The sequence below is a fragment of the Lonchura striata genome, chromosome 4, assembly GCF_046129695.1.
Source record: "Lonchura striata isolate bLonStr1 chromosome 4, bLonStr1.mat, whole genome shotgun sequence".
In the NCBI taxonomy this organism is placed as follows: domain Eukaryota; kingdom Metazoa; phylum Chordata; class Aves; order Passeriformes; family Estrildidae; genus Lonchura; species Lonchura striata.
Window position 1 is genome coordinate 68,353,630 of NC_134606.1, and position 16,054 is coordinate 68,369,683.

At 43.0% G+C, this 16,054-nt stretch overlaps 1 protein-coding gene across 1 annotated transcript in view; it reads right to left on the bottom strand.

Annotated features, from left to right (window-relative positions):
- Positions 1-16,054, bottom strand: part of FAT4 (FAT atypical cadherin 4) — a 120,430-nt gene that overhangs the window by 23,598 nt on the left and 80,778 nt on the right. Inside the window, exons 7-9 of the mRNA XM_031504679.2 lie at positions 10,912-11,092; positions 7,350-7,600; positions 679-5,028 (exon numbers count right to left, since the gene is read on the bottom strand). Coding sequence (XP_031360539.2) covers positions 679-5,028; positions 7,350-7,600; positions 10,912-11,092 — 4,782 coding nt within the window. The remainder of the gene's footprint in view (positions 1-678; positions 5,029-7,349; positions 7,601-10,911; positions 11,093-16,054) is intronic.

Consider the following 16,054-nt stretch of genomic DNA (forward strand, 5'->3'; position numbering starts at 1 on the left):
GGTTAGATTTTTTTTTCTTGATTTCTAAGAAAAGTGCTATAAGCATTGGACAAAATTGTTAAGACCTTCCTTAAATATCCTACTCATGGTAGAAGCACAGACCAGCCTCCTTTTCTGGGTTACAATACTGCTGTGTTTGAATGTGTAACAAATATCAGAGAAAAAATACTCAGAAGGGGTAGGAATGCATTTCTGCACTTAATGAAAAAAAATAAATGACAAAGGGACAAAATACAGAACAGCGAGGTTTGACCAATTTGCCTGAATTCTGTTTTTTCCCATATCCTTCATCTGTTTTCTGTCCTGCAAGTAATTTGGGGCAGAGGCTGATTTTCTTGCTTGGCACACTTCTAGTAGACTTTAAATGCTCCCACAATATGCATAACAACAACATGTACAGAAAAATCATACTTAACCATTGGAGATGGTTTCCACACATTTAAAAAATTTGAATAGCTTTCGCAAAGATCTCCCTGTTCTAATGCAAATCAGGTAAGTGAGATTTGCCTTGGGAGAGAGCTAAAATAAAATAATATCGCAGGCACCTGGGTATTCTGAGTTTTCACACTATTAATACCTCATTTTGCATGACCTCTTCATCTTGGGCTAAGAAGGCACATCTCCACACTCTCGCCATCTTTTCTGGACTGTAAGGCATATAGAGGAGTAAAAGCATACCTGTGTACCCGGTTTTACAAACGCAGTTGAAGCTTCCTGGGAAATTCTGGCAGGCAGCGCCGTTTTTGCAGGGGCTGGAAAGGCACTCGTTGACGTCCCTCTCGCAAGCCATGCCGGTGAAGCCCTCAGGGCAGCTGCAGGAGAAGCCCCCCACCAGGTTGTGGCAGGTGCCGTCATTGTGGCAGGGCGACGGGAGGCACTCGTCGATGTCGGTCTCGCACAGGCTCCCGTCGTACCCCGGCAGACACCTGCACACGAAGGGCCGCAGTGGCTCGTTGGCCACGATGATGACGGGGACGCTCTCGTGTGTCCTCAGCGCGGGGCTCACCGCCAGCCTCCTCAGGCAGCTCCCTCCATTCTGGCAGGGGCTCTGCAGGCACCAGTCGTAGTCCACGGCCTCGACCCGCACCCCGCTCTGGCGGAAGAGGACATCCTTGATGCTCTCGAAGAAGGTGGCCACGCCGCTGGGGTTCACGTACTGGTTGTTGCCGCGCTTGACGGCCGCCATCAGGAAGGTGTGGTTGCTGTCCTCGTAGAGGCCGTAGAGGTGGATGGCCGTGCCCAGCCCCGTCAGCTGGGAGCTGGCGATGCGCAGGAAGTGCAGGTAGTGGTTGGTCAGGAAGTCCCGCACGCTGTGGGCGCTCAGGCGGAGGAGGACGCTGTTGTCGATGGTGGTGTTGCTGAAGCCCGCAAAGAAGATGCGGACGCTGCTGGTGACGGCTCCGTGTAGCCCGTCATTGCTGAGGACGGCCAGGTCAAACGTGCCGTCCGTGGACCTCGCCTGTGAGTGCAGCTCACAGGTGCCCCCGGGAATGCTGAAAAGGCTGGTGACTCCTGAGGTGAGGGAGCACTGGAAGCTGTCTAGCACGTCTGGATCCTGCGGCTTTACGTTGCCCAAAATTCCACCTGGGAAGAGGTTGCCATAATAATGAACAAAGATTTCTACTGTTCTGGGCTGAGACGGGTTGTCATTTTGGTCTATTACCTTGATCTGCACAGTTCCTGTGGAAGACATCTGAGGAACACCAGAGTCTCTCGTAATCACCGAGAGGTAAAAATCACTGATTTGCTCCCTGTCAATCTCCCTCGTCGTTGTCAGGACTCCAGCGGTGCTGAGGCTGAAGTAGCTGGTGGCAGGGCCAGTGCTGAGCAAGTAATACGTGAAAGGACCTTGGTTGGGAGGGAGATCGGGATCTGACGACTGAAGCGTCATCACCAGAGTTCCTGCACGGTTGTTCTCCAGGACTTCTCCTTGGCTGGTGGACAAGGTAGGGCCGTTGTCGTTGATGTCTTCCAAAGTTACCACTAGAGAGGCACTTCCTGTTGCAGATGGCGTTCCCGAATCGATGGCCAGCACAGAGAGGTTGTAGACAGGCAGCGTTTCTCGATCCAGCTCTGCAGTGACCGTCACCTGTCCTGTCTGTGGGTTGATGGAAAAGGCGCTGTTCTCATTGCCAGACCCAATGAAATAGGAAAACCTGCTCCAGCTGGGGACAGAATCTGAGTCAAAGGCACTGACGAACGTGACATGGGTGCCTGGAGGAACACCCTCGCTGATCCGTATATTGTAGGCTCCCAAGGTAAAAACAGGAGGATCGTTGGCATCCAGGACTGTGATATTAACTGTTACTTCATCTATATCTGCACCACGAATGCTCCCCAAATTTTTTGCAAGGACTTTTAAAGAGATTCGTTCCTCTTTTTCTCTGTCAAGAGGCCCCGAAACATAGATCTGGCCACTTTTCTCATCTATCTGGAAGCCCTTCTTTCTGCTGTTGCCAAAGATGAGGTAGTGGACTTCTCCATCAATGCCCATATCACGATCACTTGCAAAAACATCACCTACAACAGTACCTTTGGAGGCTGCCTCTGAAACCTCAAAATAATAAAGCTTGGACACAAAACGAGGCACATATTCATTTGTCCCTTCTAACTGGATGTTGACAGTAGCAAAGCTGCACCTCTCTTCATCTGGAACATTAAAAGCCTTTACAGTTAGATGGTAACTCTGCTTTGTTTCATAATCTAAAAATCCCTGGGTGGTGATGGTTCCTGTGTTGGGGTCAATGACAAAGAGGTCGCTGTCTGAGGACTGGATGGCATACGCAATCACAGCGTTAGATCCAGAGTCAGCATCAGTGGCGTTTAAACAAATAACAGTTGTCCCACTGGGCGCATTTTCTAGCACGGTGGGAAAGTACTCCTCAGGGCTGAATGCTGGGGAGTTATCATTGACATCAATGACATTAACGGTGACACTGCAGTAGCCTGTTCGGGACACCCATCCTCCATCCGTGGCAGTAACAACCAGCTCGTGCTTTTGGTCTAACTCAAAATCGAGCGGTTTGGCTAGTGTCAGTGTACCAGTGGTTGTATTAATAGCAAAGATTCCAGCTTCATTTCCAGAGGAAATATTGTATCTGATTAATCCATTCATAGCAGCATCTCTGTCTCGTGCTGAAACTGTCCTGACCACTGTTCCAACAGAGTAACTCTCCGGGATAGTAACGCTCATGCGGCTCTGGGAAAACTCGGGTGTATGGTAATTTTCTTCTGTCACTACGATTTCAACAGCTACTTCGGATGAGAGCGGGGGATTACCCTTGTCCTTGGCTTTCACTTTAAACAGGAAGTTTTTGTTCAAATCAGCCATTAGTGAAGATGACACAGAAATCCAGCCTGTATTCCTGTCCAATCTGAATTTATTAGTTTTGCTCTCATCAGCGATGAAGTACTCCACTTCAGAATTCAAGCCAAAGTCCTTGTCATCCACTGCAGTAACTTTAATCAAATTTGTGCCAACCTTCACGTTCTTAGTCACAGGAGTGAAATATTTAGGGGTGAGGAAGAGCGGTGCGTTGTCATTGCTGTCTACTACGTTTATGGTGACGGTGGTCTCACTCACTAACGGGGGACTGCCCCGGTCTGATGATGTCACGATGAAGCTGTGCCTGTTGATGTTGACATTGCTGGAACCACTGGAGTTTTGGTACCTTAAGTACTGCTTGTTGAAAATCTCTCCCGTGGTTGCATTAATGCGGAAGAACTCAGACTGGGATTTTATGAAGTAGAAGACTTGACCATTGGACCCTTCATCTGGATCAGTGGCTGAAACCTGGGTGACCTTTAGCCCAATCCCAGGAAGCTCGGGACACTCCAGGTAATAGGACGGTTTTGTAAATCGTGGGGCATTGTCATTGACATCTGAGACAAATATGGTGACGTCTGTGCTCACCGTCCACCCTGAGTCATGTGCAGAGACCCTGATTCTGTAGCGGTCGGTGTCCTCCCTGTTCAGTGGTCTGCTGATGGTGATGTCCCCAGTGCTGGGATTTATGGTAAACGGGAGACTCGTATCCCTTATGGAGTACCTGCTGACTGCGTTCACCCCAATGTCCTCATCTGATGTTGTGACTCGCGCTACTGTAAAACCCAGAGGAGCATTTTCAGGCACAGAAGCACTGAATATCTGTGAAAACCTCGGAGCATTGTCATTTTCATCTAAAACATTAACAATAACTTTGACAGTCGTGCTCTGGAGCGGACTGCCTTTATCTGAAGCTTTTATGGTTAGTGTGTACTGAGACAGTTTCTCCCTGTCCAAGGGCCGGATGCTTCTGATCTCACCAGTGGCTCGATTGATACTGAAACTGTTTTCAGTATTGCCCTCAATTATTTCATAGTTTAGCTGTCCATTCAGGCCACTGTCTCTGTCGACAGCAGCCACTGTCAGTATCTTCCGTGGGGACAGGTTCTCCGCTATTTCTGCAATGAATGGATCTTGCTCAAACTCCGGCATGTTATCGTTGACGTCAATCACCGATATTTCCAATTTTTTGTAGGAGGAAAAGGGGGGAAAACCCGTGTCTCTGGCCTCAATCCATACCACGTATTTCTGCACAGATTCGAAATCTAAAGCCCGCCCGACAGAAAGCTGTCCCGTCACCTGATCCACCAGGAAGGTGCTGCCCAGGTTACCACTGGCGATGTAATAGGACAAGGAGCCTCCTCTGGCTGAAGATCCAGAGACGGTGGTGACAAGCGTCCCAACTGCTTGGTTTTCAGGGAACGTGAAGGTCTCCTGCTCTGCCTGAACACGAGGAAATTCAGCTTTGTCCACAAACCTCACAGTGACAGTGGTAGAGTCTGTCTTGGGGTACCGGCCACCATCCCTCACATGAACAGATATGGTGACTTCAGACTCTCCCACCAGTGGTTTTGCAGCCAGGATTGCCCCCCTTGCTGGATCAATGTGGAATTTCTCTGAGTTCTTCCCCACAAGGGAATAATGGAGCTCAGCGTTGGAGCCGGCATCTGCGTCGGTGACAGTCACAGCAAACACAAATGAGCCTGAAATGTAGAACAAAGCTAGGTCAGTCCTTTAACGAATGTACTGACTGTGAGAAACATCATGCCAGCCTTTCACTCAGAAGTACATCCTGGAACAGCATGCTCTTCCTCACACTGCCCTGAAAATGAACTGCTTTTTAAACAAAAAAAGTGAGTTCAGCAAGGGGCAGGTAAGGATGTGAACCCACAAGACATGTACACAGCCGAAAAATGTAGAGCTGAAAAAGAGGACACTGCATTCAGAGAGATGGACATACAGATCTCATTAACTGGGAAACAGACCTGAAGCCTTTTGGAGGCCTAGCATCCTGCTTCTAGAACATTCACACAATGAAAACCATAAACCCAGTAAGATTGAATGCTATTTTGATTTTCAAAACTACTCTTAGTCTATTTATCAATGGAAAAAACTCTACCCTGGAATTCAAGGACTATTAAGGTTACATAAGTGAACAGGCAGTATCCACAGATATTTAACCTACATCACTGTCTCTTGCAATCCCTTCTCTTCCTATTTCCCAGGTGATGTTTCTTTCTCCCCACCAGCCCCTTACTTCTAATTTTCTAGGAGTATTCCAAGGACAATAACTAAGAGGACTGCATTTTTGAAAGCACATTGGTAAAACAGAAATACAAAACTATTGCACACTAGTACAATAACATGATTACACTCAGATTTTTCATGTCTTTTGAATTTATGCTTCACAATAAGCTTGACTGTATGTGCAGCATTTGTACTATCCTCTACATTTGCAGACTTCAAGGAGAACCCAGGGTGTTCTTCCTCACTAGACTTTACAGATCTAATGAGTACGTCTTTCAAATTTGACATTGTCCAACCAATTTGCAGAATACTGTTGATGTTTTACTGTCACTAAAATTTAGAAAATACCCAGTTTTGTATAAAAATAATGCTGTTTTCAACCTCTTAAGGGAAAATCATTTAGAGGCAGGAATGACTTTGACAGCATCCCTTAAAACTATACTTCATGTCACTATTAGTCATGTGCATGATTTGTACTCCAGGGGCAGGAATATTTAGACAAGACCAGTATTCAAACCCCTGTGAGAAATGGGACAGGAAGAAGTGAAGATTTTGTGCTTCAGTTATTCAAATTATAATATTAATATTATTACTAGTTCCTCTTTTTAAACTCAATTTAAAAATACCAAAAAGAAAATTAAGTTGTAAATAAGTAAAGTGGATACATCCCTAGGTTTTTGCTAAGTTAAAAACAGAGTAAACATAGCTTAGGTTTCTAGTTATAAGATATTTCATACAAAAAGCACCCAAAAAGATATTGCCAGAAAACATCAGGTCAACCTATGTGTACTCCTCGTGAAAATAATTTAAAGAAACACACCAAAAACAACCAGGCAAAGGCACCGGTAAGATTACACGAATGCAATAATAAAACAATTTCATAATGTTATTCTGGAAACAGAGAAGAACTGTAAACAAATTCATTCTTCCATAAAAAGAAGAAGTATTTACAATTGTTTAAAATTAAGAGACAAAATCCAAGACATGGAAATAATCTTTTTTTCTCCTAAAAGAAAATTTGTTTTGTAAACCATAGAATTCTCTCTGTAGGCATCACATATCCATGTATGTGTATGTATGTGAAAACACAGAACGTGAACAGAATCAGAAATTAACTCCTGTGTTGACTGAAGTAACTTTAATTTCGGTGTAGGCTCCACAAAAGGAAGATTGCTGCTTGATTATTTTATTTTACTTCACCACTTGGCTCAAGGAAAGGCAACATAATTAACATCTGAAATAGACACGGCATTTTTGGAAGAGACTGTCAAAATCCTGTTTAGGAATTGCTCAGAGGAGACTTTCAAAAATAATAACAGGCCATTATCTTCCTAACACCAGCAAAATAATAACTTTTTTGAGTGGGTGATCATTTACAGTATGTATACTTTATGTAAATACAGAAATATAATTGAATTTGGATGGGAGGAACCCAACAGAAAAAGCCTGCTAAACTGTGGATGCTAACTTGAGGTTTGCTATTCCTCATTCCCATGCAGCAAAGATAATACCAGGAAAAACAGCTGCAGAGAAACATCTCAGAAACATTTCTGGTGGCACAGCTTAGCATTTCATTAAGATGTTGCCCAGAGAAGCCATGAATGCCCATCCCTGGAAGTGTTCAAGGCCAGGCTGAGATGGGACTTTGAGCAACCTGATTTAGTGGAAGATGTCCCTGCCCATGGCAAGTACTTTGCTACTAGATGATCTTTAAGGTCCCCTCCAACCCAAACCATTCCACATTCTCTGTTTATGGAAGCGCCAGAAATCAGGCTACCTGAAGTGGTGGGCGACGGGACGTGGGTGACGTAGGGGTGGTGCTGGAATTTTGGCGGGTTGTCGTTCACATCGGCCACGGACACGAGCACGCTGGTGGAGCTGGAGAGAGCCCTGGGGAAGCCCCCGTCGCTGGCCACCACCACCAGGGTGTAGTTCTCCCTCGCCTCCCGGTCGAGGAGAGCGCTGGTGATGATCTGTCCCGTAGAAGGGTTGATGGTGAATTGTGAATTGCCGCCCGTAAGCCTGTAGCTGTTTGAGAGGAAAACCAAGGAATAAAAATTGGAAGTGGATTAGTGTTTCAAAAGGCAGCCTGCTGCCTTAAGATAATAACCATTTTATATACTCTTCAGACCACCATGCTGATGGGTATCAATACAGACGGATTTTCATCTGACTCTCCATCTGTCTTCACTGTTTGACTTTTTCAAATTTCAAGGCCTGTCATAAATGACATTTCTGGGGATTTCCAAGCATAGCTGTTTAACATAGATTTCCACTACATGAGCTGACTGAGCCTTTGGATATTTCAATATACCACTGGACATACTCTCAAAACTGCCTACTGGAGTGCTGATTTCCCTGGGCTAATGCATTAACTGTTAGTCCAAAAGGCTGATATGCTTCTTAACTGAACTTGCAGAATACAATTAGAGAAAGTACTGCTTTTTTAAAATAAAATGATGACAGCTTTACAAAATAAAATGAACATTTAATATCCGTACTGTTTCATGATACCTAGTTTTGCTATTCAAGATTTCAGTGTGAATTTATAGTAATTCATAGCAAATTAGTAGGAACAGAGCTCTGTTAACAGAGCAGAGTTCTAACTGGGAGCAGAGTTTGACCCTTGGTGGGTGTGTTTGTGTGTGCACACATCCCCGTGTGATCTGATAAAAACTGACTGTGTGCTCTCAAAAGTATGTCATAGGGGATACCTCTGACTTCCTATCACACTGAGTTTGTCCCTTCTCTTGGAATGCTCATCCAGCTTGCGTTCATACAGAATGAATCTCAAAGATGTATTCTCAAAGGTACTCGGTTAATATTACCTTTTTTAATAATTCAAATAAAGGATTTTTGAGAAAACAATGGAAACAAAAACTGTCTCAAATGAAGAATTCTCATATTCCATATCATTCCATATCATAACCCAACACAGCTGTGGTTAGCGTTGCTCCTCTGCTAGAGTACAGCAGCAGCTTTTCTGAGATATGATTCTATGAAAGACTGAGAACAAAGTGGCTTTAATGAAAGAGATTAATATTCCTATCTTCACCTCTTTAAGACCAGAACTGGTTATGACAGCAGTAATAACACAGCCCAGAAGCTGCACTGAGAGGGTTGAGAGCCAGCCTGTGTAATAATCTGTGGCAACATCTCCTGCTCAGTCATTAATCTCTACACAATGCCAAGAGCATGCTTTAATTGCTTAATTACGATATAATGTGATGGCCAGATGCAATTATTCTCCAGCCACAGCAGTGTGCACCTAGAATGAAAAGAATGTGCACAAAGCCTAAAGCACCACTTAAATCTCCCTAAACAGCAGCACCAGGCACATTTCATCTGTGATTTGCAGTGATTTAACCCTGAGTGGGGTATTGCAGAGACAGAAACTTTCTCTTCTGTGCTTCCACATATACGTAGCGGCTCAAATGTCAACACTGGAAAGATACCATGAATTTTTCTTTTTAAAGGAAATAATAAAGATATATTACATCCATCATAAGATATTTTGAACTGCATCTGCATATAAACCAGATGGGCAGTGTAGATGTGTCTCAACACAACCGCAAAAAATCCAAACTCAACCCATAAACAACTAAGCAAAACCAAAAAAACTCCTTGAAACTCTAATGGTGGCAAGTGGCATAAAAGGAATTTGATCTGAACACTTAAAATCTGGCCTTTTGACTCTTATGTCTACTGTCTTTAACAGGACTGCTCAAACTTGCATTGCTATTCACAACTCCATCACCCTTCTTTAATGACTTCACAGGTTATCACCAAAGATACAAGAGAACAAGAATTGGCATGTATGGACAGGTGACAGTTTTGCAGAAGCTGCAATGCTTCTTTCAAAGCACAGCACATTTTTTGACTTTACTTGAAAGTGTTAGCCAAGGATTTTAAATATCCCTACTGGAAACCAAAGGTTTAATTTTGAACAGACTAACAAGACAGAAAAGGAGTTCTGAGTGCTCAGCACCTCTGACAAGATGACTGTACATGTTCTGGTCCTTCTGGCTTTCACCAGTTTTGTAATACCAGCCATACTTTAAGATCTACTTTAAATGCTGAATCTGGACAAGTTCTGTCCAAGAAAAACAAAGTCTGTTCCTGAGCCTAAAGAGCGTAAAACAAAACCTGAAAACAATGTTTTAATAGCTACTTATGAAGGGAAAGAAATATTTTTATAAACTAATTCTATGATGCAGTACTGAGTGAATGACAAAGACTAATGGCAGAGATATTAAAGCAATTTAACCACACTAAAGAAATCCAAGAGCACTCTGATAATTTCTGATTACGGGACACAATCATTACAGTCATTCATGCTTTGCATGGAATTCTTTTTTTTTTATAAAGGAGCTTGCCAGAAATAGTTTCTAAAAGCTTGATTGTTTCACAATTTAATAAATGGTAATTTTTGGATGATTTTCAAATATCTAAAGATGTCTAAATGGCAAGCTTCTATTTTTGGCTTGTAGCTAGTTGGAAAGAAAATATTTCAGTATTTTATAGACAGTGTTTTGCCATAACATAGTTCTGTTTTATTTTACTTCCATTAGAAGAAGTGACACAGTGGTATTCTTATGCTCTTTGAAGAAGGAACTGAGGTGAGCTTAACAAAGGTAAATACAGAAGCTACTTTTATATCCTGCTTTGTGAGTTTGGAAACAGTGATGTTTTCAGTCACAATAGTTAAATGTGCTAAGATTAAAAACTAATACAAATTTGCTTTACATCCAATTCGCAATGTATCTGTCCTCAGTAGATAATCTTCAGCTTGTCACTGCCAGTCAGCATCTTCATTACTCTTTGTGGAACTGGGAATGGCCAGTGTTCAGCCCAGTGCCCAGTTAAGTTCCATCAATTGAGCCCTGGGCAAAACTGCCAAATTCCAGGTTTTTACTGATTTTCTGAATGGCATAAGCTTTATGATTTACCTTGGTAATTTTCATGCTAAACTGAAGACATTAACTGGCCAAAGCTTTACTCAAGGAGTACATTTGCTTCCACTGAAAATTGCTCATTACATGACAAGGTGTGAATGTAGCAGCAAGGCTGGTACTGGGTGCAGGTGCAAATTAAACTAGTTTGCTTTTCACTCAGTAAAAAAATTAAGTAACTCCACAATTCTATTTGTCCTCAATACAACTCTAAAAGCCTATAAACAACAAAAACACACATTTGTCCAAGTAATTTAGTTACACACGTAAAGTTGTTCTAGTTTTGTCTTACAGCTCTAGGGCACGCTGGTGATGGACACTGGGGAAAAAGAAATCTTCAGGCAAGATATGAGGCAGTATTACACAGAGCAACAGTAATCGACCTACCTAATAACAGCATTTGTAGAAGCATCAGCGTCCGAGGAGTTTACGAGCAAAATATCTGTCCCTGTGGGAGCATCCTCCGGAACAGTGGCAAAATACATGTTAAAGGCAAACCTGGGGACGTTGTCATTGACATCATCCACTGTGACAGCAATGGTTCCAGTGCCAGTGAGGGCAGGAGATCCTGCAGGAAAGGGGGGGATACAAAGTGCTAGAGGTTACAAACACCAGCATGCTAATCGGAGGTCTGCCAGCCCCGATTTAGAGCCGAGCGCTTGAGCATGTCACAGTTTGCAGAGCAAGAAAGCCAGCTCAACACAGAGGACAGGGTCAGGTTTGTTTCAAAGTCATCTTGACATAAAGTACAAGTTGTGAAAGACAAAAAAAAAAAGAAAAAATTTATTTTTCTTGCTCCATCTAATTCCAGAAATATTTTGTAATACAAGCTCAGTGGAAAAAGATGGTCTTGGAACTGCTCAGAAAGCCTTCCTGTAACAATTAGGACCAATTTGAAGATGTGGTTGACTTTCCTGTTTCTCTGCGAGAAGACCTTCAAAGGTGGCACGTTGACAGACGTGAAGACTGCAGCCCTCAATTTATTCACCCACAGAACAAATAGAGTGGAAAGAGTGGAAAAACCCAGCTTTCCACATGGCTTTTCCACTGCCGGTAGCACCCCTGACCTGGGGAGACCTTCTGGGAGGGGGTGAGAAGGTTGCAATGAGTCTCCAGCCCTGTTCAGACTCATTCTCTCCGTAGAAGCAACCATCTATATAGCAGCAAATAATGCTCGCTCCAATGGGATACTGGCTTACGGGAAATCAGAGTGAACTTATTTAACCCAGGGCTTTCATCCTCCTTGTTATTCTAAACTTAACTCTGATGAGCAGCAAGGAGCATGAAATAGCATGTTTATTCATGTGCAATCTCTCAGTATTTGTCCTCTTAAGCTTTTCCTTCAGCAAATCCGAAAAAAGACAATGAAGACTTTTACAAGTTCATGTTAGTTTTGTCAGTCCTTTCATTACACCTCTTTCCAGCCAAGAATCAGCAAGACATCTTCTGCTAACCAAATTCTTCCCCTGGAGAAAAGGAATAATTTCTTTCTGTGACTATATAGGAAGAAGAAGGAAAAAGTAGCATGAAAGACTTAAGTTATGGCTGCTTTTACTCAAAAGACAGATGATGACCATGCCTCTTTTACCCAAGATTGCGCTGCTTTCCCCTTCCATCTCAGATGCACCAATTCAGCATTTGCTGGACTGGGATAAAGCGAGGATAATGAAATGCTTTGGGCTGGAGAGTGGTGGAGACCTTGCTGCGAGGCAGGGATATTACACGGAGCTGTCACTTGATGGAACACAGGCCACCCCCTGTGACCGCCCCAGCCCCGCAGATGACTGGGTCGCTGCTATCCAAGGTTATTGCTGCAGCTCAACCTCGGGGCTGGGAAGGAGGCAAGCTCTGCTCTTGGGTCTCATCTGCTCCTGGCAAGGGCTCCAAACACAAAGTTCTTACACAAGGAGAAATTGCAACCCATTTTCCCGCACGTTAACCCTTGAAAGCTGAAGAAGCGAAGCAGGAAGAAGCTGGGAGCAGCCTCAGCACAGGAAGGAGGAATTTCCACCACAAAATGCTTTGCAGTAACGTGGTTTAAAGCCCAAATGGGCTGAATGACAGAGCTTCCAATTGAAAGGTGTTATAAATCTCGCAAGGCTGGGTTTGGAGGCTGCTGATCAGAGGGGAAGGATCACAACGCCGAGGAAAGAACGTGCAAGCCAAGGAGTATAGATTTCACATCACACAATAGAGGGCTTTCTCTGCTCTGGTCTGAGGTAATTCATTCTGCCAATTAATACGCTTTCAGCCAGGAAGGTTACATTAAGGCAATAAGTCTGACTCATTTTTTAGCCTTTTTTTTTTTTTTTTAACTCACAATCTTGTCATTTAGCCAAACACATATAGATAGAAAAGCCTGCAAAAGTGTTCTTGATTGCTGAAATATTGCCTGTGAAGTGTTTATTATTACTGCATTAAACGAAAGAGAGTCCTCAGCAGCATTTGCTGTGTGTGTCATCAAGCTCTGGCCTTCCAAGTGCATTTTATTGACATTCATCTCACAGCTAATGAAATGAAAGGTTGAAAGTTGTAAAGTTTCGCAGCTGATTAAACAATTTATATATAATTCAGAAATTAATCTTGGGTAAGTTACATTCAAAGAGCATCAGTAATGCACTTCAGCCTGGAAACGAAAGCTAACTCACAGCTAAAACCTGAAACTTGCTGTTTCAAATGTATTTGCTAAGAAAAGGCAAGGCCAAAAAATTCACAACGTGGGTTTAATCACAAAAATGAACAGAGGTGACACTGCCTTTAGATCCCAACCTTTGCCTCATGCCCCAATCCCTTATTGTCCAATTCCCCTTCCTCCCTGGAAGTGCCTACGAGGCACCATGCAGTGCAGTATGGGCTCATTTGTGTCAGCCTCAGGCAAGGGACTTTACCAGCCAAGACTGAGCACCACACCAACAAAATTAGCTGGGGTAACATAAGTAACCCAGACCTCATCAATGTTAGCTTGTGGCTGCAGAGTGCTCACAGAGACATCCCAGAAGTCCCATATTAGTTCAGCTGTTTGTAACATCCCAAGTCACTACTGCTCCTCGGCTCTAAAGCCCAAACCTTTCTCATCTTACTTGGATGGAAAAACTCACGTATTTACATTGGTTTCCTGTCTGTGTAGCTATCCAGATATGGTTTTTTTTCCCCTCTAAGTAAAATATCACGTCCACAAATTTACTCCTTTATTCTATTACACTGAAAGACAAAGTTGCAATTTCACATAGAGTCCTCAAAGCTTTTACTTAGTTGAAATTAAATGACTAGCTCACATTTCTGCAGTTACTGAGAAATATAAGAAGAGGAAATTACAAATGAAGTAATTTCATATGGAAAAGAAATAGCCTGGGGCCAAATTCTACCGTCCTCAGTGAACTTCCAGTGAAAGCTGTGCTTGCATAAGGACCACAGAATTTGGCCCTTGGTAATAAGCAGGTTTCATAAAATGCACATGTCATATTTGTGGTGAGAGAAGTAGTTTCCACGGTCAGGCTGAGTTCCCAGATTTCTTAGTTTTGCTTCAATAGCAAATCTTCCCCAAGTCAGTTAATTCTTATTATAGTAGAGCATCACCCCATTTTAATATTTTGCATAAATAACTGCAGTAAATTTAGTGTAAATTCTGCAATATTAGCCAAACACACAAGATGACCCCAAACCATTCTTAATAAACCAGACGTGTTACAACCTATCTAAAATTGCTGTAAACAGCCACACAAGCCTCTGAGTACTTTTAAAAACAGCCCTGAGGGCTAAAGCCACAAAGAAACATACACTTTTCCCTTAGTGAACTTGCATTAAAAATTTCTACGACTTTTCATGATAGCCTGAACTGTTTTTCAGCAGAAGCAGCAAGTATTTCTTTGTGAGACACTTCTCATTTAGAGAATTTCTCTAGTGTTATACAACTAGTAAGTTTTTTTTCCCAAATCCCAAAATACTGCATCTCACAGAGTCTTAAAACATGCAAGTCGGAAAAAAAGTTTTCTAGAAGGATGGAGGAGTGAAGGAACCAAATGATGAATAGTAAAAGAACATAAAATTGACTATGTGAACTAAATGCAAGAGATTGAATTGCCTGTTCCCGTTCAGTGAGTATCAAATCTTTAAAATTTATACGATGGTGCCATTCATACATTATTGTCATTATAATTGTTACGTTCCCATCTCTGTGTGCTGAGGTCTTTTTCTGTGAAGTGCACAGTTTATTTCCTAGGTGGCAGCTGTACATATACACTAAGCAGACAGTCCACACACGTCATTGTTGAAATAGAGATTAACCTGGGGTAGTGTCAAAATAGTAACGCTGAGTTCAGAGGGAAAATTGCTTCCCACGGATGTTCTTCCAAAAATTTCAGCCTTTTTGCTTACATCTGCAAGTAAACATGTGTCTGGGGATGAAGAGAAGGAGCAGACCTTGAGAGGCTGTGGTGGAGGATGAGTTACAGAGAGAGGTTATGAGAGGCCACCTTGGGCTGGGCCAGCACTGGGCTGTGACATGAAGAAACAGCCGTGGGGACAATGAGTCGGGCAGGCAGCAGCAGGGGACAGGATGTCTCTTGTCCCAGCAAGATGGGACTGGAACTGTCGAAGAGCTACGAGCAGGCTTTTGCTCCATTCACCCATGCTTGCTTGAGGCTGATCACCACACAAAAAAAATATTATGATATTTGTAATTTTTTACTTTAAAAATTGTAACACGCGCTCTCAATCTTTTCCTGTCCAGGAGAGGTGGGATGAAAAATATTGGCTCTGTGCAGTAATTCAAGTAGAAGCAAGGAAACGGAATGCAGGAAGGTGACAGTGGGGAGAAATACCATTTAACCTGACAATCTCTGCTTTTCAAATGCTGGATGACCAGCAAAGAGAGGTCAATACACCTTTCTGGATGAGCTCATCGTAAGCCACTCACTGCCCTCACTTCTGCTGATGCTTCAAAGACACAAAGTGTACAATGGATGCACCTAAAGATTGCTTTCACTTTTGTCTTGGTCTATCCATGCACGCTTGGAAGAAGGGAGCATCATGTGCTTGTCCCTTGCTCTGGGGAATGGGGAAGGGGAGCTGTTTGGGCTCCCAGGAATCCCCCAACACGTGGCAGCATCTGCTCTGGTACATGTTCAGCTCTCCACACCACATCTGGGTGGCTGGGGAATGATCAGAGCACTTAGTGCACTGGAGCAACAAGAAAAAACCATGAAAGGAAACTTTCAAATCCATTTACGTTCTTCAAGAAAGCTCAGGAAAAGATGATGCTATTGGAAATTATCTTGGTGCTATTTGGCTCACAGCAAAAATTAGAAATAGGAGAATGTGTCCAGCACACCATCCACATATTGTTTGAAGCCTTAATGGTTTCTAAGTCCTGTCTGCACCGTGCTTAGCACAGCAGATAGTAAAACCATCATTCCTTTCAGAAACCAGGAACTAAGAAGTTTTAGCCAGCATTAAAATATCAAAATCACGTGCTAGAAAACTAACAATAAACTTAAGCAAAAAACCCACAGATACATTTCACTAAAATGCA